General features: G+C 37.3%; 1 protein-coding gene across 8 annotated transcripts in view; it reads right to left on the bottom strand.

Moving 5' to 3' along the window:
- The window catches only part of ntm (neurotrimin), a 379,368-nt gene that overhangs the window by 3,457 nt on the left and 353,696 nt on the right, over positions 1-22,215 (bottom strand). For 5 of the 8 annotated variants that reach the window (XM_056240255.1, XM_056240253.1, XM_056240254.1 and 2 more), the window contains 5 exons: positions 18,343-18,468; positions 7,198-7,329; positions 6,383-6,503; positions 5,367-5,518; positions 4,663-4,698 (listed from right to left, as the gene is read on the bottom strand). In XM_056240255.1, the coding sequence (XP_056096230.1) occupies positions 4,663-4,698; positions 5,367-5,518; positions 6,383-6,503; positions 7,198-7,329; positions 18,343-18,468 (567 nt within the window). The remainder of the gene's footprint in view (positions 1-4,662; positions 4,699-5,366; positions 5,519-6,382; positions 6,504-7,197; positions 7,330-18,342; positions 18,469-22,215) is intronic. The other 3 variants (XM_056240256.1, XM_056240260.1, XM_056240261.1) reach the window with 1 other exon arrangement.

The following is a 22,215-nucleotide window of genomic DNA, read 5'->3' as shown; positions in this document are numbered from 1 at the left end:
CAATCACTCCATGGTTGTTAAGTGATGAAATATGTATCAGTGAAGGCAAACACAGCAGTGTGATTCAGCTTCATTTAAAAACATAATAATAATATTAATAAAATCATGCTTTATAGGCAATTTCCCAATGAAGAACTATATTACTCACAATCCTCCTTGGATCTAACCATAAGAAAGTATGGTTACCATGGAAATTAGATCCATGGCAAAAGATCTCATTAATAACCACCCACTTCCATGAAGCATTGCGAATGACTTAATGACTACACTCAAAAAAGTATTTATTGAAAAAAGTACATAGAATTTTATACTTAAAACTATTGAAATATATGTAAGAATTTTCATGTATGTAATCACTTTTTTACTGCCAATGTGTGAACATCTTGTAACGAAACTTAATAAACAAGAGATTCCCAGACCTCCTAGGTTGTCTATGAAAGACTGAATTTTTAGTGAAGGATTTGGGTTTTTGCAGATGTCAATGTTTCATGCAAAGAAATTGTATTAATTCAACCTATAGTCAGAGCATTCCCAGTAGTCAGTCAAGAGAATGACTGGGATGAACACTTCCGGAACCAAGACCACTGAAAAAAATTGGCAGTCACAGACTGTAACTTCATGTGCAAATTATGCACATAAAATAATGTTTCAAGTATTGTCTACCATGGTAATCCTACACACATTGCGCTGAACACTTTCCAGAAGCTGTGTGAGGTGGAGATACTCCACACATCATCTCAGCGCCATGGGATATATTCCTGTTATTGAATGTCTACACAGCATAGACATTGCACATCACACAGTGTAGACAGTGGCGGATTTAGCAAATTGGGGGCCCAAGGCGAGGTTAGTATGGGTTCCCCCATCCGATCTTTAAAAGAGAACGAAAAAAGTAATAATTTTTTTTTTGAAAAATAAACCATTAAATGGCACTTTCTGGAGAGTTTTGTGCAAAGAAATATAGAAAAAAGTAGGTCTAGCAAGTCTTATATTTCTGTAATTCACACAGATCAAAACACAAATATGCTGACTGAATAGATTGCTAGTTGAGAAACACTGCTTTAATTAATGTTTTTATGATGACTTTGTGAAAGGGTAACTAAACAGCATGAGCCGTCTTCTTTTTTTTTATTAATGCCGACAGTAAAATGTTGGCAGATATTGCTACGAAAAACAAGAAAAACAAAACAAATTACCGGTAATAATAACGTTATCATTGTTGTCATTGTCAGCGGGCATCACAAAAAAGTTTGTTACCTTCTGCAATTTTGCTAAAAACGTTTTGCTTTCCTCCCGCTTCCTGCGTTTTCAGCACCGCTTGGGTAGCTTTGCTTCATTTTTACTCTATCTACTACTCTGTACACTCTGTCTGTCACTCTGTACACTGTCTGTTAATCACTTCTTTTTCTCCGTCAGTTTTTTTGGCGCATTACAGCCTTGTCACTTTCGCACGCAGAAAGTGAGATAATGGAATAGTCCAATGTAGTGAGGTGAGGTGGGGGGGGCCCCTTCTGTCTGCGACACTAATGATTTGATGCCTTTTTTCGCAAATGTTTTTTTAGAAATATATAATTTGCGGAAAAAAAACACACAAAAAAACAACTTAAGCATAATTTAATGGGGCATTTTAGGGGCCCCTAGGTAGCTCGGGGCCCAAGGCAATTGCCGACCTTTGCCTAATGGTTAAGTCCGCCCCTGAGTGTAGAAAACTTGACTTATTCAAATAAAAGACATCTATGTTGTTTCTACGGTGTAGATATGGTGTTAGCCAGGATAGATTTGGACTCGCTGATTGCATGTGGCTGATTGCTATTGTACATAATGCACAACACAACTGACTAGTTCTGGCCAACAAGTCAATTAAAAAAAAGTAGTCAGGGGGAAAACATATGAGATGAGAGGAAAAGTTATATTTCAATGCTTTTGCGTTAGCTCGCAAAGAACTCAAAAGTTTTGCGAGTGAACGCAAAGTTTCTCGCAGGAACGCAAAAGCTGGTAATGCTACAGGTATGTCAATGCTGCAAAAGCTATATTATTTTTCCTCCCATGTTATTTTTTTTAACCATCACCATGTTCCTCTAGGAGCGCTGTAGATTTCTTTCCCTTTTTTGTTTCACGTTTGGTGTGAAAGATCAGAGAGCACTAATATCCAGTCCCAACAAAACAATCGTTGTGTCATGGCATTAGTATGGCTGTCTATTAAATCCTTCTCTTTGATGGGCCGTTTAGACTGAAGTCTAATTTCCCCTGGATTTAGGGGAAGTACGGTACTTTCTTTAGGGACAGCTATCCAATTATTCTGCAGCCACAGCTTAGAGTAAATCCTGCACAAGTGTAATTATACTAATGTGAGGTTCTCACAATCAAATTCAATGCAATTAATGAATCTCCGGAGAGGACATGGTTACCAATCCCACGCTTTTTTTTTTTTAGGTCAGACAGTGGAGAAAAGTTGGCCAGGACAAGATTTCTATTCTTGGCAGAGAAGAAAGAATAAAGGACAATACAAGGACAAATCAGTAACAACCATCAACAACATATGCAGGCGAGGAAAGACCCCTTACAAAAAAAGTAGGAAAGACCAGAGTCAAATATAACACACTAGATGTCTTCAATCACAAACAATTTCGAGTGATATTTATTCAGCATATGCTCAGTAAAGACTCTCAATGCCACAGAAATGAGCAATAGTTTGACAGAAAAATACAAATATGTTGAGGTTTTAGAGGAGTTTTTATAATTATTTTATTGACAGACTGTAAGTTAATACATGCAAATATTTTGCTCATTTTCACATTTTATCCCAACTATGCAATCGAGTAAACCTTCTTATGAAAACCTGTCTGACTGAATTAAAAGGTTTAAAATCTTTTAATCTTTAAAAAATTTAATGAACATTGTTTCTGTCTGGGTGAAGGTTGTTCTTGAATTGGCAGATAAGAAGTATATTTTAGTAAAAAAAATATCTCAAATAATGTAGCTCTCACTTTGACTGTTGCTTTAATCATATTATCCAACATACAATATGCAACAAACTATTCAAAAACTATATTAAGTATTAAATCAATGGCACATTTAGATTTATTGGTTTATCTCAATGTGTGTTGTTATAACTGCAATTTTAACATAAAATCAATATGATAATTCTCAACTTAAGTGAATTAATGGTAGTATTACTGTTGACACATTCATAGTTTTTATACCAAAAGACAGAACAATTTTAGTAGTCTGAGAAAAATAAATAAATAAATAAATAAATAAATAACTTGCCACGTGGTTTCTCCTATTGTGGCAGTACCATGGTATATTGAGTTGTTATATATGGTACTGTATGATTTATGTGTCATAAACCATTGTGTATTAACGTGGTTATTATGACCAGGTAAGTCCATAACACTTTTTGTAAGGGGCAAATGTACATTTAAAGGAATAGTTCACCCAAAAAATAAAGATTCTGTCATCATTTCACCCTCACCTCGTTCCAAACCTACGGTATATGACTTTCTTTCTTCTGTGATAATACACTGGTCGTTCTTTTCCATGCTACTATAATGAACATGGACTGAAGCTTCAGGTTTCAAAAAGAATGCAAAAGTACCATAAAAGTATCATGGTGCATGTGTTCTGAAATCAAACGATAGATCTGCGTGAGAAACAGACTGAAACTGAACTGATAATATTCACCTCCAGTGAGCAGTTAACCGACCATTGTGTCACTGAGTTCATCTTGAGGACCGAATCAGTCCAATTCAAATGTATCATTCAGGCTGATTTGGTGGATCGAATCCACTGAAAATCAAACTCAAAAGAATGATTCTTTCATGATCTGGGCATTACTAATGCTCTCAAACTATGGTTTGACTTCAGAAGTCCTGGACAACAGCACTTTTATGATATTGTCATGGTGGTTTGCATCCTTTTTGAAGCTTGAAAGCTCCAGTCCCTGCCCATTGTAATTGCATGGGCTAGAGAACGGCATTTCATTTTATTTTCCTGTTCTGTGGAACAAAGTATGAGTGCAAGTAAATGATGACCATTTTCCTTTAAGTACATTTCTCATCAACTGAGTAATAATGAAGCACTCACAATTCCACAAACATCAAAAGACATCATATGATGCAAACATGTACTTACAAACGGCGGATGAGAGCATGCATTGACATAATGAAGCCATGCCATGGTGGAGGAAGGTTAGACAGGAAAGAAAGTGAAACAAGAGAAAGAGAAACATGTTTAGGCTACAGAAAACAGAGACTCATTCATCAACCCACAGTGACTGAAAGCAGAATGAGGCATGTCAGTACCCCGCCAATCCCAGAGCGGCAATTGAGACTGTCACTCAATGTGCTGAATATATTATTGACATTACAAAATGGGATTTTAAGCTAATAACCCCTTAATAGGAATAGCTAGTGGCCAATTTAAAATCGGACAATCACATTCTGTCAGACGAGGCACGACAATTATATTACCCTGTTCAAATCAGGGAAAATATGTGCGTCAACCTCGCCGATAAACTTGAGTGCCATATCAACAACTTGGCTTCGTCACATTGCGGTTGATGTGAAAATAACCATGTTTGCATCTTCTTTGTGTATTAAACGCACTGTAACATGCTTTAGGAGGTGATCAGGACGCCACATTCCCATGCACACTACTAACCTTGCAATAGCGTTGAACTAGTGGGTTCAATTATTTCTACATCAACAAAAACATAGATAAAAACATGTATCAAAAGCAAATGAAGGAGAATCCTGAGATGGAAATCTCAAAGATTAATAGTCGCACATAGAGTTGTCAAAAAGTACCGATTTCGGTACCAAGTTGGTACTGAAATTTAAAAATGTGACGATACCAGCATTTTCCTCTAGCAATTTGAGCGCTGTTGACCGGATTCTTAAACACCTCTGATTGGCCATTGTGTTCACACGCTCAAAATATATGTCTCTGATTGGCCATTGTATATGTTTGTGACCATAAATGTCTGTTATTGGCTACAATGATCAACAATATACGTATATTGTGAGCGTGTCAACACAATGGCCAATCAGAGGCGTTTAAGAATCCGCTCAACAGCGCTCAAAATGCTAGAGGGAAATGCTGGTATCACATTTGTAAAATTTCAGTACCGACTTTTGACAAGTCTAGTTGCACGGGTCAGAAACTACCAAGTGTAAATTCATATTGTTTACAGGAACGTTATCAGCTGGAACTTTCGTTTAGCTTTTTTGAACAATAGTTTAAGCAAAAAATGAAACATAACTATCTTCCGAACCACCGTTTGTACATTAAAGTAATCGAAGAATTGTGAAGAGGCTCCAAACCGTTTTAAAACTTGATTAAAACCATCAACTACCGATACTTACCGTATAGGACGATGCTGGTGTTAGCGCTCCCAAGTTTGTTGACAGCGACGCAGGAGTAATTGCCATAGTCTGCCTCGGACACGTTGAAGAAAGTCAGCTTTGAAAGTGCTCCGTCATTCTCGATCTCAATGCCATCAAAGCCATTGAAGATCCTGGGAAACAGTCAGCAAATGGGGAGACTTGAATCAGCCCGGCCTTGTTTACGCTACATCAGAGCCTCCTTTGAAGCTTGAGGTTACATTTATGACAACATCAACGTTTTCGGACGCAGATTGCGTCGGGCCTGGATACATTCAAAGGAGGCAGAACTGCAGGATTGAATTACTGGCAGCGGCATGCAGAGGGACATGCACACTCTCTCTTATGCACATTTAATTATGATACAACATTGTGACAACTTATTCTTCACTTGACATCAAAGACAGTTTGAGAGAACCAACTGAGACACATCCAGCCAAAGGCACTCAAATGTGAAGTATTTTCCCGTTGAAAACAGTGAATTTATGACAGCACATCTAGTCAGACATGTACAGCTACTGAAATACATTTGTCCTTCACCTCTTAGTGTCACTATCAATATTATAAATCTGACAGACATAGTGTACAGGAAATACAATAAACTCTAGTAACTAGCTGTTACTGTACATATCAGCTGTAGTAAAAAAACGGGGGCCCAATCTATATTAGGTGTCTTTAACTACTATGTACTTACATCAAACAACTTTTGGGTACAATGTACTTATTGTATTGAAAAGGTGTAAGGAAAGGGTTAACATTATAATAATTGTATATATATTGTTTATATAATTATAGATGTGACTACAGAAATTAATTTCAGATGTAATTACATGCAGGTATTTTTTTTAAATATAAGTGCAATGTGTAGGTCAAGACATTTAGTGGGATCGAAATTCAGTTTTGTTATTGTAACCATGATTCCATAAACTTGTAGGTTACGGGTTTATCCTAAAGAAAGGAACAGATGAAGCAGAATATCCTGAAGTGATATGCCATACCTCCTGTCATCTCTGTACCACTCAAAATCTGCCTCGGGTACAGCATCTGCCTCACAAAGCAGGACACCTCTCTGACCCAGGGTCACGCCAACATCTCTGCCATCTGAAATACTGGGAGGGACTAGACACACAAAACCACAAGAAAGTTAGTGAACTTGAGATTAACAAGATTATTTACTGACAAGGCAATTACTTAAATAAATAAAGTACATTCAGAAGTCGTAGAACAAGTTATGATCTGCATAGAGTTCACTGTGTGAATAAAAAAATACATCCTTTTCTTATTAAAGTTACACAAGTAATTCAGTCAAAAGCAGTGAGAGATTTTCTATCTTTTGTTGTTGGATTAACATAATGACAGATGGCAGCAGGTTTATTAGGCTGCTGTCACTTTAAGACTGAACGCAAGGATCCAATATACTGATATATTTTCTTTCTCTACTTTTTTATGTTCACTTAATTCATAAATTAATATGATTACAAGGATACTCGCAAAGACAGTCAACAACGCATAAGTAGGTATAACCATTCAGGCCCAATAAGGTGGCAAAAATAACTCGTGTTATTTAATAAATCGTGTCTACCGGTATATCGCCCACGCAAGATGTTTTTAGTTTGCATTTCAAGACATTTCATTACAAACTATATTATCATTTTATATTTATTTAATAAAATCCTAAAAGTTTCTGTTTATTTATAGGATTAAATAAATCAACAAATCAATCAATTCATTAAGTCTTTTGGGCATATGTTGTATGCTGCATGTATGTTGCATACGTGTAGAATATGTTGATATAAATTCATGAGACACTTACAATTGACTGTGAGCTCAACAGTCTGTGTGTCCACTGCAATGTCGTTCGCTGCGGTGCATTCGTACACTCCTGCTCTATATCTGCTGATGAAGGGAATCTCCAGAACCTCATTGTCTGAGCTTAGGCTGTCATCTAAACAAGAAAAATTTCAAATATGATGTTATGATCAGGGATGCAAACTCATCATGGGTGAAAAAGAGAGAGAGAGAGAGAGAGAGAGAGAGAGAGAGAGAGAGAGAGAGAGAGAGAGAGAGAGAGAGAGAGAGAGAGAGAGAGAGAGAGAGAGAGAGAGAGAGAGAGAGAGAGAGAGAGAGAGAGAGAGATTTAGCTTATTTCCCCTTATTCTCTCATTCTGAAATGGAACCATTACACATTCAATTCACATACTGTAGTTAAAGTAAATCACAAACATTGCCACCAGGGTTTGGAAGAACTTTTACTTACAAGCCAATTTGGCTACTAGACTTTTCAGTCACACTGCTGCCTTACATTTTTAAGTACAATCAACTTGGCTGTGTGGGTCATGAAAAATGGATCACAACTTACATTACATTAAACTGACTTAAAAAGAATAATTGAATCTTGTATAATTTAAAAGCTTAAAAATGGCCTAACTTATTTCTAATTTATTTTGATGAGTTGAAGTAATGTTAAAACCAATGTTTTCATGTCATTTTTTTGTATGTGTACCGGCAATTCAGAACTTTTACTAGCCATATCAAAGTCACAGTTTATATATAAAGTTATTTATTGACAGGCATCCTTCTATGCACTAAAAATACAATTTAGGTGGACAAATAAATTCAAAGAAAATCAAACACCACCTGAACCAAACAAACCTGTCGTCTCATAAAAAGGACAAATAGACAGGATAGAAAAATTAGCAGATGTGCTTCTTCGTTGCTAGGTGGTTCTTTTTTTTACACTGGGATTACCCCACATTATTATGTTTCTTGGGTCTGCGCTATTCCCTTCAAAGCAAACACACCAGCGCACCTTTATTTGTTGCTTAGGGACGTTGTGTCGAAGTAAGCCAGAAATGCGCAAGTGCTGCGCAATTCGACTATAATTATTATTCACATTGACTCATGAGAGTTCAGTATGTTCGCTAAATCTGCGCATATTAAATCATTTATCCAGCAAATTGAGTCAATATAACTTGTGAAATATTACCCGCCAAATTTCCTTGTGATTTGACATCGTTACCCTCCACATTTTACCCACATTTGCCGCTGTATGTTCATCTCAAACCCTGTGATATTATGAAACAAGCAAACTGCAAAAACCAGTAAAAGTGTAAAAGTAAACTGTTTAATTACGCTGTGGTTATGACAGTATAGTATAGTAGACCTCAACTAAAGTTGTATTCGTTGGCAAAATGGTAGGCTATTTTTTTTTTCAAAAACTCATCGGATCTAGACGAATCACAATAATTACCTATATTGGATTCAAAACGGCGAATTTCGCCGAAAGGTGACAAGTTTGCATCCCTGTATGATCTGTGGTATAATCTTATTAAAGCTCTCAAAAAAAAAAGAGAAGGGTTGTCCAGCTTTACTCATGTTTTCTTAAAAGACAACTACAACAAAAACTAATGACTGTGGTTGGAGTGTTAATACTGGAACAACAAAGTGTTACTTGGCAAAGTCACATCACATTGCATGCGTCTCATTTTCACTGAAGAGCTGGAATATTTCTCATTTTTTAAGTATTGTCACATCCATACTTTTCTTGGGTACAATATGCCACACTGTAGAGCATGTTGATGCCCTTCTATGCAAATTCAAACCTCATCTTCCCTGAAATACTGATGCTCTGATGTATTTATAGTCATTTGTGTCCTGTTGTGGGAGAGAAGACACCAGAGATATGAAATTCGATTCAAATACGAATCTCTGTCTCTGTGCAGCTGCTTTGAAGTGTTCACATACACACTGGAGTCAAACTGCTAAAAACACACGCCACCTTTTCATGTTCATGAAATCCAGACTGGGGAAAAAAACGCTAGTGGAAAGGGATCCTTGCGATGCAGTTCTCAACGTCAAACAGTAATATGTGGTTGGCTTAAATAAATAAATATCGTCCCCAATGTAGTTTCTGACAGCAAAATAACACACCGCATTCACTTAAGTATGTTCTGAAAGACAATGTCTTACACCTGGGAGAGGCTGTTAACGAGAAAGAAAGAGGCACTTCCTTTAACCTGATGAGGAGTGTCAACCGAGCGCTCTGGAGAAAGAAGCTCATTACCGTTCAACACGGTACACACCTCGTTGCACTGAAGAGCAGCTTGGAGTCTGCTCAAAAAGGGTCTTGTATAATTGTATTGTTTTATTGTTTAAAAGTATTTGATTTTAAATTCAAACACTCAACTACTTCAAAATGAGCCAATTAAACCCAAACTTTTAAATGGAACAAGCCACAAATGAGCACAGGTATAGTTTAATCTTCATTCAAGATGCTCATTTTGATGTTTCCCAGCTGCAAAGGACTGGGAAAGCAAACCATCGACTTTGATACCCGGTCCAGCAGAAAGTAAATGTGGTGCTTTGGCATCAGGTGCATTGTGGACTGTCTTCCATCAAAGGGAAGATTGACAAAATGGGACCGTTTATTTCCATCAGGGGCTCTGGGTTTCACGGCTGCCATGGAGGATTGTATCAACGCGAAGTACTTGAAGACTGACATCTCAGGCTTTTTTCTTCATCAATACACTCCTGAAGCACATTCATTATGCATTTCTTATATAATGCAACCGCTTTTGTATATTCATGGCCTCTAATGGCATTATAAGCCTCAGTCAATAGTATGCCCAGGGTTTGATGTGCGATATTACAACACATTCTCATCCTTTGGCGTCATATAGGTGACGCCATATGACATTTCGTTGAAATACTACGCACATGGCACCCTTTAGCGTGAATATAACACGCACTGTTATGGGTAGGTTTAGGTCTGGGGTAGGGTCTGCGTCTCATATTGACGCTAAAGGATGCCAGTAACGTGTATGACGCCTTGGGTTCTGCGTGTTATATTCACGCTAAAGGGTGCCATGTGTGTAGTATTTCAACGAAATGTCATATGGCGTCACCTATATGACGCCAAAGGATGAGAACGGGCTCGATATTATCAGTAGTTAAAAATGAAATCAAATGCCTCTTGAGCTGATGTGGTACAACGATCGTCCTGGGTGTCATCAAAAATCGAACAAGCACCAAACAACTCTATTAATAGTTAAACACAGAAGTTAAACAGACTGGCCTCCACAGTCACATCCTCAGATAGCTTACTCACTGAAGAATACTGCACAAAAATGAATCACCAGTTTGTAACGTCGACCAGAGTGTTTTAGGAGTGCCCAGATGACAAAAATAACAGTAAAAAGAATACGATAGACGACAGAGTTGGTAATCTTTATAGCTTCAGATGAACCCTGCACTCTCCACATACACTAAAGAGAGTGGGGTGAAAAATACAACAGGCACACTCTAGCAGAATTACAAATAAAGGGAATAAAAGAATCAGGATGCTTTCTTGAGCATTTAGTAGAGCAGTCACCTGTATCACTTGTGCAATCGCTACATAGTACTTAGTAGCAAATTAAAGCAGATATCCAAAGACAGAATTCGATTTTGAGTTATTAAACAATATGTAGCCTACTTAAAGGTATAGTTCATAATTTTTTGTCAATATAAAGGATATGCACTAGTAGTAGATATGCCTCTCTTATATGCACTTAGAGTGCACTTAGATATGCACTCGAAGTAGGTTCGAGCGTGTGTTGTTATGCCCACTGAGTGGCAAAAAGACTGAGTGGCAACATTGGTTTTCTGCGTGAATGCCGTGAAAAACACACAAAACACTATAACGGGAAAAAGCTTTGAGATTGACTGTACAAATAGATTTGACAAGAAATCGGAGGTATATTTTACACAGCTAGAAAAGAGAAGCTAATGGATCACTGCAATTCACAGAAACAACTGGACTCCAATTTGCAGTTATCATTTTGTGTAAATGTGTTGAATTTTGGGGTAAAATCACACACTATATATTGTATTGACAACTCATCAATTAAATATTATATATTTTATTCTGCATAATTGGACTTTTTTTTTTAAACTGACAAAAACTATAAAATGTTTAAGGCTGGCCGATATGACGATATATATATATATATATGTGTGTATATATATATATGTGTATATATATATATATATGTGTGTGTGTATATATATATATATATATATATATATATAACATTGATATAAGTGATCACCCGGATTTAGACTTCCCTATATTGTATTTTTATAAAGAGTTCACAGGCATATTTACTTTAGTATGCATTTCCCCGGTGTTGAAATCAGGCACTTATAAATGTTAGGAAACTGAATTTCTGGCTGCATGTCAATATCCATGCAACCCTGGATCTTTGGTAAGTTGTAAGGAACACTATCAAGTCTAAATGTTAGTTTAAACTGATATAATCGTTTGTTTTTAGTTTTCGCAGTTTGCAATATTAAATCCAGTCATGCAGCAAGCTCTTTTGCCACTCAGTCCAGCTGAGGGGGCCTGTTCTGGAGGAGAAGTGACGTCAATGCATACCCTCTATAATGCAAGTCAAAGGATCCAAAACCAATACTTGACTCCCACCCACAAATTTATTTTTTGGTGTTCAACAAACACGTTCATCTTATTTTGCGTTGAACAACATGATGGTGAGTAAATTATGACAATGTTCATTTCTTGGCGAACTATCCCTTTAATACATTTGAGCAGACAGATATTCTATCAACAATGCCAAATGTCTAGGCTGCTTAGCAGAGTTTTTTCCATGACAATTTGTTATAGTTGTATCAATTGTTCGAGATAACACCGTCGTGAAATTGCAAGTAAAAACAAAGTGACCTGTGCCTGGTAATGTTTCATTTCACTTCACTTCATGCGTTTCTCGGATCGGATAGCTATCTGATTTATCAAAACGATTCCATTTACACCTGGTCACATAAATGTGTTTTTGCAAAACGGATATAAATCCGATCATCAATTCCCGTGCTATATGCAGATTTAATGGAGTGCACGTCACCGAAAGCAACAGATATGAGCTGCATTTTATTGATCATCAGCTAATTTCAAAATCAAAGAGAGCAATAAGAGAGAGCGGCAACAGCCCTGGTAAGATCATTTCCTTTCTTTACTTTTAATGAAGATGATTGTGTGTTAAGCGTCTACGACTTACTTTCACTTTGATTTGCGATAGTTTGCACGTTGGCTTGAAGAATAGACACTCAGCTGCTCATCTGCGGTAATGCGTGTTGCAGTAGCGTCGTCATATCTGACTATAACATGACATACAGCCTGCACGCTCTCACGTTTATTTTTTCGCATTTTTGGGAGGAGTAAAATTTACATATGTGGTTTCAACAACCACATGCATTTGCATTTACACGGCCCAGACCTCCTCCTGATGTGGTTTGAGCGATCGGATTCAAATCCGTCTCGAATGCGTTTCGGAGGGCATTTACACCTGGCCTTTTCACGATCGGATAGCTATCCGATCACAGAAAACGCATGAAGTGGCCAGGTGTAAACAGCCCAGGTAAATCTAATCTCTAATCTACACAACACTGTCTTAAAATCACAGTTTACAACTATTGGAATGTCCTAGACCTCTAGCTGAAGTAGCTCAGCCCAGTATGAGTGTAAAGTACTGCAGCAAAGTAGAGAGCAAGCCACCAATACTGCAGAGCTGTTGCACACACACACACACAAAACCCCAGAGAGAAGGAAAGCAGAGTTGGGCAAGGTGCTGAATCAATCCAGGCACAGCTGAATGTGTCATCTTACGAGGGACAGGTTCTCTGTCTGATCCCTCCAGACAGCAGGGCAGGAACGCCATTACCGCACCATCTGATTTCCTTAGCTTGTCTTCTAAATGTGAACCAAACAACAGATTTGCTTAAATCAGAGGTCAGATGATATCCCGTTACCCACTTTTGGTGCACGTGACGATACACCTTGCTATGACAATTTGTATCCATATCGTTTTCCAGGTGAGTGACATGCACATTCTCAGTTATAGAAGATTTAGCTGCTAAATAATTTAGGAAACAAAAGGTCTATTAACTGACACACACAAAAAAAAAATACAGACTTGACTAGCACAAAACCTTATCTACTTGAAAAAACAAACATGGATAGAGTGAGTCACACATATGCCCTGCGGATATTTATTGGCTTTATTCAGCTGTGATTCTTGTCAGCAAAGATAATGCAGTTAGACAGGCTTGCTTTGATTCCAGCCATCAAATATCATCTAGTCCTTGATTCTTTGTTTGACTTAAAAATGCAAAGTGAAAGCCACATCTGTTACTAATGCTGAAATATGCTTTTGTTTGTGCGAGCGAGTGCAAATGTGTTTGCGGTACATTTGTATGTGGCATACAAACAACGCCCACAATCCAGTTTAATCACCTCCTAAATGTGCTGAAATATCTTAATTAGGTCGTTGTTATTCTTTTCAGCTTAAATGCATGTGCAAAAATGGGTGTTTTGGTAAATTCGGCTCTTGAATGGAGACGAGATGGAACAGCGTGTTGTATTTGATTGGAGAGAGAGACAATACAAGCTTGAGTAAGAATGAAAAGATAAACACACAGCAGAGTGCATTAGCATGGGGTAGTTTGCGGTTCCACAAAGTAGTTCACAGATCCACATCTTTCTAAACCCCTGAGGCCATTGCTCAGGAGAGAGAAACACCATAAACCAGACCCGACCAGAGTAATATCAATCTATAACCCCACTCCAAATGCATTCATTTCACTCTGTGTTTCTGTCATCCCCCCAAAAAACTCTGGAAAATAACTGGAGTCAGCATATATCCGAGGAGGGGAGGGCAAAAGAAAAATAGAGAGCGAGATCGGCAGAGTAGAACTGTATTAGCAGTTAGGGCTAGCGCTCAGAGGATCATTTGGTTCCTGAAATGAGCTGCCGAACCCAAACACACAGCAGCCTCATTACATAGATGGTTATAAACAGGATTAATGCAATCACAGCTCAATAAAAACCTCAAGCAATGTGCTCCACACAATGTGCTCTTCACTGAGCCAAAACCCTAATTCACGCTGATGTAATAGGAGTGTTAGCTCCTGGGACACAGACGCTCATTAAAAACAATGTTTATTCAAGTCGATTAAACAGTAGCAATGATAAATTAGCGACATTATTGACCCTGTTCCTCACCCAAAGGTAAAACAATGCAGCAGCACAACAACATGTTTACTCTTCCCATACCCACAATGCAACTTAAACGCTGCTTGGTCTGAATTGGATTTTACACAGAAAGAGAAATATGGGATGAATATCCCTTTTTGAAGATAAAAAAAATAAGTAAACAACCCTTCCCACCACAGGGTTTTGCTCTGATCACATGAAAGAGAGACCACGCACAGCCCTGCAAATTAACTCAAGTGTGTAATATGTCTATTAAACAGTATCAGGGGATAATAACATTCATATTTTCTATTTATAATATCTTTTAAGCATAAACGATCCGTTTCTTTGCATGTGGAAGGCAGAACACGCAGTTATACACATCCTCCACAAATGCCGACTAGTAAATAGTTCAAGAAAGGCAATTAGTGCAATGCAACTAAAATATTTTCTTAACCCTAGAATGCACTGACCAAAAAATAAATATAAAGGGGATCAAAATGACTCGTTTTGGAATTAATACTTTCTTTAAATAATATGTGTGCTAATAACTAAATAATTAAAATAACTGATGATACACACACATTTTAATATATCAAACATGTATATTTGTAATTGCACCACCATATTTGTTATTAATGATTTGTAAATATCTTACACTTCTATAGATGTAAATATGTAATAATGTTCATATTTTAGATGCTGTCAAAATGACCATATTGTACATTTCAGCATTTATCAAAAAATACAAAAAAGTTTGCGTCCCTGTAAATGTTAATTCAGTTTTATTGTTAAAAATTTTTTATCCAAAAATACTGTGTTGAGTCAAAAATCCATAGGAAATTAATAATGTACTGGTTAATTTTACCACCTTTATACATTCTTAGGGTAGTGATAACCTTTTCCCCCCAAATATGAAATATGAAAATGCCATTGATGAGGGTCAGAAACAAGTATTTTGATGAACTAATGGAATATCAAACAATTCAATGTTTTTATTGATACATTTTTAAAAAAGTAATTAATGCCGGATCAATTTGACCCCCTTTATGCATTCTAGGGTTAACCAGTGTTATTTATTTATTTTTTAGTAAAAATACATACATTTATCTTTAAAGTAAGATGCATTTATAACTCATTTTCAGAGAATACATTTTAAATTAAGTTTATTTTTCATACCTCATTGGCAAATTGTTAAGCATAAAACCTTTAAATATATGCTTAAAACAAGAACACACAATGTGGTAAGAAAAATAAAACTTAATTCAAGTCTTACTATTTTAAATTTATCTTATTTAATGGGTTTAAATAAATGAAAATTATCATTGCAACATAAAAACAAATAAGCATTTACAGTTTGCAAATACAAAAATAAAAAACCAAAGAAAACTAAAGAAAATTAATAAGAGTAAAAAAATCTTCTAGATCTCTAGAGCTGCAACATAAATAAACTGATACTGTGAAGGGTAAAGTTTGCTCAAAGTTTCTGGGAAAAGAACATACTCTTCAAGCAAAATAATAGAGCTCACTCTAATATTCATGATTTCACCAAAAACAACTGGTCATATACTAAGTTTCAGTTCTTGGTTGTTTAAGACGTTGGGCTTTATCAATAATTCAAATTGCTAATAGCCAGACCAGCACTGAATCTTAGAATTTGTGCCTGCAGAACTCTGCAAATTTCCATACAATTGGAACGTCTGCCGATCACAAAGTTATTCACATCCCCTGACCCTAGTGAGAATATTTTGGCTAATCTGATAATGCATGAAAGTATAGCACAAATCACATTTCAGTGCATTTTATGTACATGCATTTTTTCCACAAATTCCATCTAAACAACATGCTTAATGATCTATCAACCTTCTCTATGACAATCGCATGCTATTTCACTGTTAGTGTTCACTACAGAGTTCTACACATGAAGGTGAACTCTAGAAAGTCATTAAAGCACAAATAACATTGTTGCATGTTTCTTTAATGAGAATGGATGATAGCGGGCCTAGCTGCCCTCTTTAGATTGAGATCTAGATAAGAAAAGGACACGGTATGATCGTAATCTAGAAAAAAAAAACGTACAAGCGAGTGATGCGAGACTGAAGATACGGCACGGGATCACAAAATCTCTCGGGTTTATACAGAGTCCGGCGAAAGAGCCGTGCGGCTTAGAGCGAAGTGCCATTTAAAGGTCGGAGATGTGTACTTACAGAACTAAGTGTGACTGGCAGACTTATTTCAGCCCTTTATTGAAACAATGTGGAAACGCTGCGGTAAATCTAAATGACTGTAGTACGGTGAATGCTCGAGGGAGCAGGTGTGCTTCAAATCAACAGGCTCTCGTCTGTCTAATACAAATTTTTCAAAGAAACAAATCTCTGACAAGAAACAAATCCTGGTGCTATCGAGATATTAAGATCTTATCGCAGGGGGGTCTGTGTCTTAATTAAGTTTCACACATCGTTTGGATAGCTTCCCACTGATTCCGGCCCCATCAAGATTCCTGGTTGCCAGCTCTTTGGAGATTACATGGCATGCTTTTACAAAAGCAAATCAGATCTGAGAGCCAACAAAGTGTTAAATTGATCTAATGGCACAAAAGCATGGTGTTTATAAGTGGTGTAATGTTAGCAATGCCAACAAGCCCCACTATTTCAGAGACTAATTTGAGCCACGTCTGCAAGTTTTTGAATCACCATAAAATCCAAAATAACCCTATTTACTTCCTTAATGCATCTTTTTGGTCTTATTGTGAACAATTCATCAGTGCATGTTTCAAATGTTTGTCTGCCTAATATTTAATTAAAACAATTTTGGCCAAGCTATTGGGAATTGTTTTAGTAAATTTGCATACGGTCTACAGAAACTCCATTCTGGTGTATGGCTCCCATTTATTCCCCCCTATTGTTCTGGTTCTAAACCAACATTGCTTACTTTCATCAGTGGAACACAAAAGAGGATGTTTTGAAGAATGGTTCATTGGGTTTTGGCCATACAATGAAAGTCAGTGGGGTCCAAAACAATAGTGGTATATACAAGGATAATTGTATACATTTCTAAAAATATCTTCAGAAAAAAGAAAGTCACATCAGTTTGGAAAGACATAAGAGTGAGTAACCAATGTCAGAGTATACATTTTCGAGTGAACTATCCCAGATCGAAATCTGGAGACAATGGAAGTATATAAACATAGCGTCCACCTGCTAAATGATGTGAGGAGTAAATAGGTCGATCCTGTGGTCCAACAAGGCCCTGACTTGACTGCATCCATTCTGACAGCTGATCTTTTATCCCTAAAAGCAGCTGAAGCTCTTAGCAGATACCTGTACGGTATCATAATGGAATCCTATCTCAAACTCTTTCACTTATCTCAAAAAAAAGAAAAGAAAAAGGAGCAGTCACTTCTGTGTCACATTAACATTTCAATTACCTGATCCATGTAACAACACAAAGGAAGAAAAGGGGGGGTGTGCGGCGTGCATGAGCAGGTACGGCAGTCCAATTGCACCCCATGAATCATAGCGCATTAAAATGCAGTTTTTTCCCTGATTAAGTGAAATGGTGCACAGCAGAACAGAGCTGTAGACAGGCCCAAATGGAGCTGATTTGTTCATGTGGCCTGAAGATAAGCAAAATGGACCACTCAGCTTGTACCGTGGATACACAAACACACACACACACACACACACACAAACGAATACAGCTTGGAATAAAGACACCTGATATATTATCTAACTCATGCTTAATATGTCAGTGGGATGCGGTATTTTGCTAAATCATCAAGGAAAAAAGTGCACTGTTCTGGTAATGGGAAAACACATCAGCAGTACTGGGCCAATATTGAGGATTGTGGTTTCATTTTGAAGGCAAAAACTATTGACTAGAGATTTGCTTACTTTTCAGAGATTATGTTAAATATTTTCATGATATGCATCGTACCTGCAGGTGATATTATTCTCCAGACGATGGCAGGTTCTGGTTTTCCGTTAGCCAGGCACATCAGAGTGACGTTGGAGCCTTCGTTCACCACAAGATCCTTTGAAAGGTTCACAATCTTTGGAGGAACTGTGAAACAAAAAGCAAAGTTACGTTAATAGCCCAATTTCGAATGTCCACTTTAGACATTCTACTAACTATCTATGAGTAACTTTGCAACTACATGTCAACTCACACTCAGAGAATTTGTAGACTGTTAGTTTAGGGTTAGGATTAGTAGAATAAGTTGACTTGAACTTGCAAGTTACATACAGTCAGTAAAATATCTTTTGGGGGAGCATCAAAAAATAGTGTGAGCAGACAGTTTAATACTCTGATTGTTAGTTCACATACTGTTGAAAAGTGACGTATAGTTAGTAAAATGTCTAAAGCGGACTATTGAAATATTGAAAGTTATTTGAAAAGTTATTATACCAAAAAAATGTGTTACAATAGTGAACGTTAGTAATGATACACAATACTCTTTATCAAGAATATAGACTGCCATAATTCAGAAATCAATTGTCTTTTCCACAGAGCATGCAAACGTAAATGTAACATTTAATAAATGTAACACTGATAACTTACATTCAAGGTATGTTCAAGCAAATTTTTTTTAAAATCATACATCATTTATTTAAACAGTGATCTCTCTTCAAAACGTTACATGTTTTGGTGGGTTTTAATTTTTTTGGTGGGGCTTGACATTTTGATTGTTCAAAAATGTACAATAAATATTACAGAAAAGCTCTGTAACATATTTGATGGGTACCATTTCTTTCTGGTGAAGAGAAATTGCAAACTAGACACATTACACAAGGTTGATTTATTGATTGCCTTTGCACTTTGAACACAATTTAAACAGACTGCAGAGCAAGCCACAATTCAGGCCTTTATGAGGGCCTTGCAGATCTAAAGAAAATATACAACTCAGCAAAACTAAAGATGTTACAAATACTTTATTTAGTTACCCTACTGGGAATGGTGATAAAGGGTGTCGACATCCTCCCTTCAGGAGAACAAATTATGGCCTATTTTTAAAAAGGAGTGTTAAACATTTACTAGAACACTCAAAGAGTGTTTCACTCAACACTCAAAAACACTCAAATGTTTTGTTTGTTTTGTTTTTTGGTGTTAGATTTAAAAAAAGTTGTCAAGGAAACTACTTTAAAACTTGAAAAGAATGCTAAGCTATACGCTACTACTAATATAAAGCAGCTTTTGAATCAACATCTCAATTAAGGTGAAAGCATTACATTTGATCAATTTAGATTACATACTATATAAAACTAAAATGGAGAACACACCATAATTCACATTGAAATATAAGTCAAAAACAATTGCGAACAGCTGCATTCACCTGAATACAGTATCCATTTATATTTGCATATTTTACCAATATATACACATTTTGGGCCCTATTTTAACGATCTAAAACGCAAGTGTCAAAGCGCAGAGCGCAAGTAACTTTGTGGGCGGATCCCGGCGCTGTTGCTATTTTCCTGGCGGGATAAATGCCTCTTGCGCCTGGCGCAAATCTAAAAGGGGTTGGTCTGAAGTAGCTTCATTATTCATAGGTGTGGTTTGGGCGTAACGTGAAATAAATAGGGGTGTGCAAAAAAATCGATTCACATTTGAATCGCGATTCAATCTTTACCGATTCAGAATCGTTTCATAGAATTCCAAAAATCGATTCATATATTTTTTTTTAATGGCGTGCACGGGTGGAGTGGCAATCGGGTGAGTCGGGACTTTTACCGGTGGTCCGGTAGTGTTTCGAGGCTGCGAGGGCCGGTCTGATAAATAGTTATACATTGCAAGTTCTTGCCGCCCGCTGGTCAAACTGTGCAGCCTCTCTGCTCAACCCGTAAATAAATGCATCGATCCGCAGATCTTATGTTTGAGTTCTGTAGATCTTTTGCCAAGCGTGTCAGAGGTTACGGGTTCTAAACCGCACTCGTATAGTGTTTTCTCTCTCTCATCAAAACCGAATATGTTCTTCACGTTTGTGAGCATTTTATTTTGTGATTTTACCGGAGTCTCCACAACGGCGATAGATTGAAGCGCGCGTCCGAGTGAAGACTGCGCGAGCCACAGAGAACACTGTATCCATGACACTGATAGCAGCGGACACGAGCGCTCAGCTTGATTTCAAAAACAACAGATCTCTTATTTAATAGCAAACTAAATGAATGCTCTGCTAGTTAACTGGAGATACCCGCAAATTACGCCTATGAACGACTTCACTGGATCTAAACAAATCAATCTAAACCATAGATGTTACCAGTAGCGGTCGCTTATTTAAATCTATTTAAAATAATTTCGCAAGGGTTCTATGACATTAGTATATATTTTTAGGAAGTTCAATGTGCCCAGTCGAGTTCACATTTCAACAGTCAACCTGGTAGCTGAAGTAGTCCTTAAACCACATTTAGCATAATTGTTTGTTTGATCTGACTACAGCACTTTAAAGCTAAATGTAAAAGCTTCTATTTAAGTTTTATTTTAAACTTGAATTAAATGTAAGCTGGCCATAGCTTGGCACTTCGCACTTTTAAGTTGCAGAAGTTTTTATTTTTGTATGAAGTCATATAAAGTAATATCAAACTACATTTAATTTGTTGTGTTTTTTTTCTTTTAAATTGTGTCTACTGCAATCAATCACAGGAAAAAGTAAACTACATTTATATACTGCGAATCGTTTTTTGAATCAAGAATCGTTTTTGAATCGAAAATCGATTTTGAATCGAATCTTGAGACAAAAAATCGGTATCGAATCGAATCGTGACATTTTCTGAATCGTGCACCCCTAGAAATAAACCAATTAGAGCGTCATCTCACATTCCCTTTAAGAGCAGGCGCGCTTGTTCTAAAGCGGATTCCTATTATAACGGCGGATTTATCTATCTATCTATCGTAATAATGTATGATTTGCAAAAATGAAAACTGCTGCTTAGATGAGATAATCAAAGTGTATGCATTGATTATGGCCAAGCATGCGCCCTTAAAATAGCATAATGAACAACGCGCAACGCGCCACTGACTTTAGACTAGGTTTTTTCAGGTCAGTGGCGCATTTGTTTTATAGAACAGCAAAATAGCATGAGGGAAAGTTTGCGCCGGAACACGCCTCCTCTTTGCGCTGAACCGCCCCGGGGAGCGCAAGTGTATTTCTTAGTTAACCGACGTGTGTCAGTGGAGGGAAAAGCCCGCTTTGCGCGGGTGCAATATAGGAATGATACATGCGTCAGTGTACAAAGTCATTTGCGCCGAGTGCAAGATAGGGCCCATGGTGTCTTTTCTACGATGTTTAGCGCTATTTTGTAGTCTCCAGCACTGATTTAGGGTGTATTCACACCTGCCTTGTTTGGTTCGATTGAATCGAACTCTAGTTCGTTTCCCCCCTTGGTGCGGACCTTTTGGGCAGGTGTGAATACAACAATCGAACTCGGGTGCGGACCAAACAACCGAACCGAGACCCAGCTGAAGAGGTGGTCTCGGTACGGTTCCAAACGAACTCTGGTACGGTTCGTTTACGGTGTGAACATGAACCGACCCAATTGCAAGAAAGCACTGCGCCTTTGAGTTAACAGGCTTCCGTAGTCAGAGATTTTGGCATAATGGTTTGTGTTATTGTTGTTCAAGTGCGAAAGAGAATTCCATTCCGGCGCGCTGTCTGGCCACACGATACTGTTGCGCGTCGTGTGTGCATCATTGGAATGGAATGAATGAATGAGTGTGTGCATCAGGACATTCACATACAGAGCGTTCTCTTTAGTCTAATCGCGCATAGATGCAAAAAAAGCTTTTGTAGTTCATATAATGTAACGATATACA

This window comes from Rhinichthys klamathensis, unplaced genomic scaffold (assembly GCF_029890125.1).
Source record: "Rhinichthys klamathensis goyatoka isolate OS25496 unplaced genomic scaffold, OSU_Roscu_1.1 h1tg000585l_1, whole genome shotgun sequence".
NCBI classification, from domain to species: Eukaryota; Metazoa; Chordata; class Actinopteri; order Cypriniformes; family Leuciscidae; genus Rhinichthys; species Rhinichthys klamathensis.
This window is presented reverse-complemented; position numbering and strand designations above follow the sequence as displayed.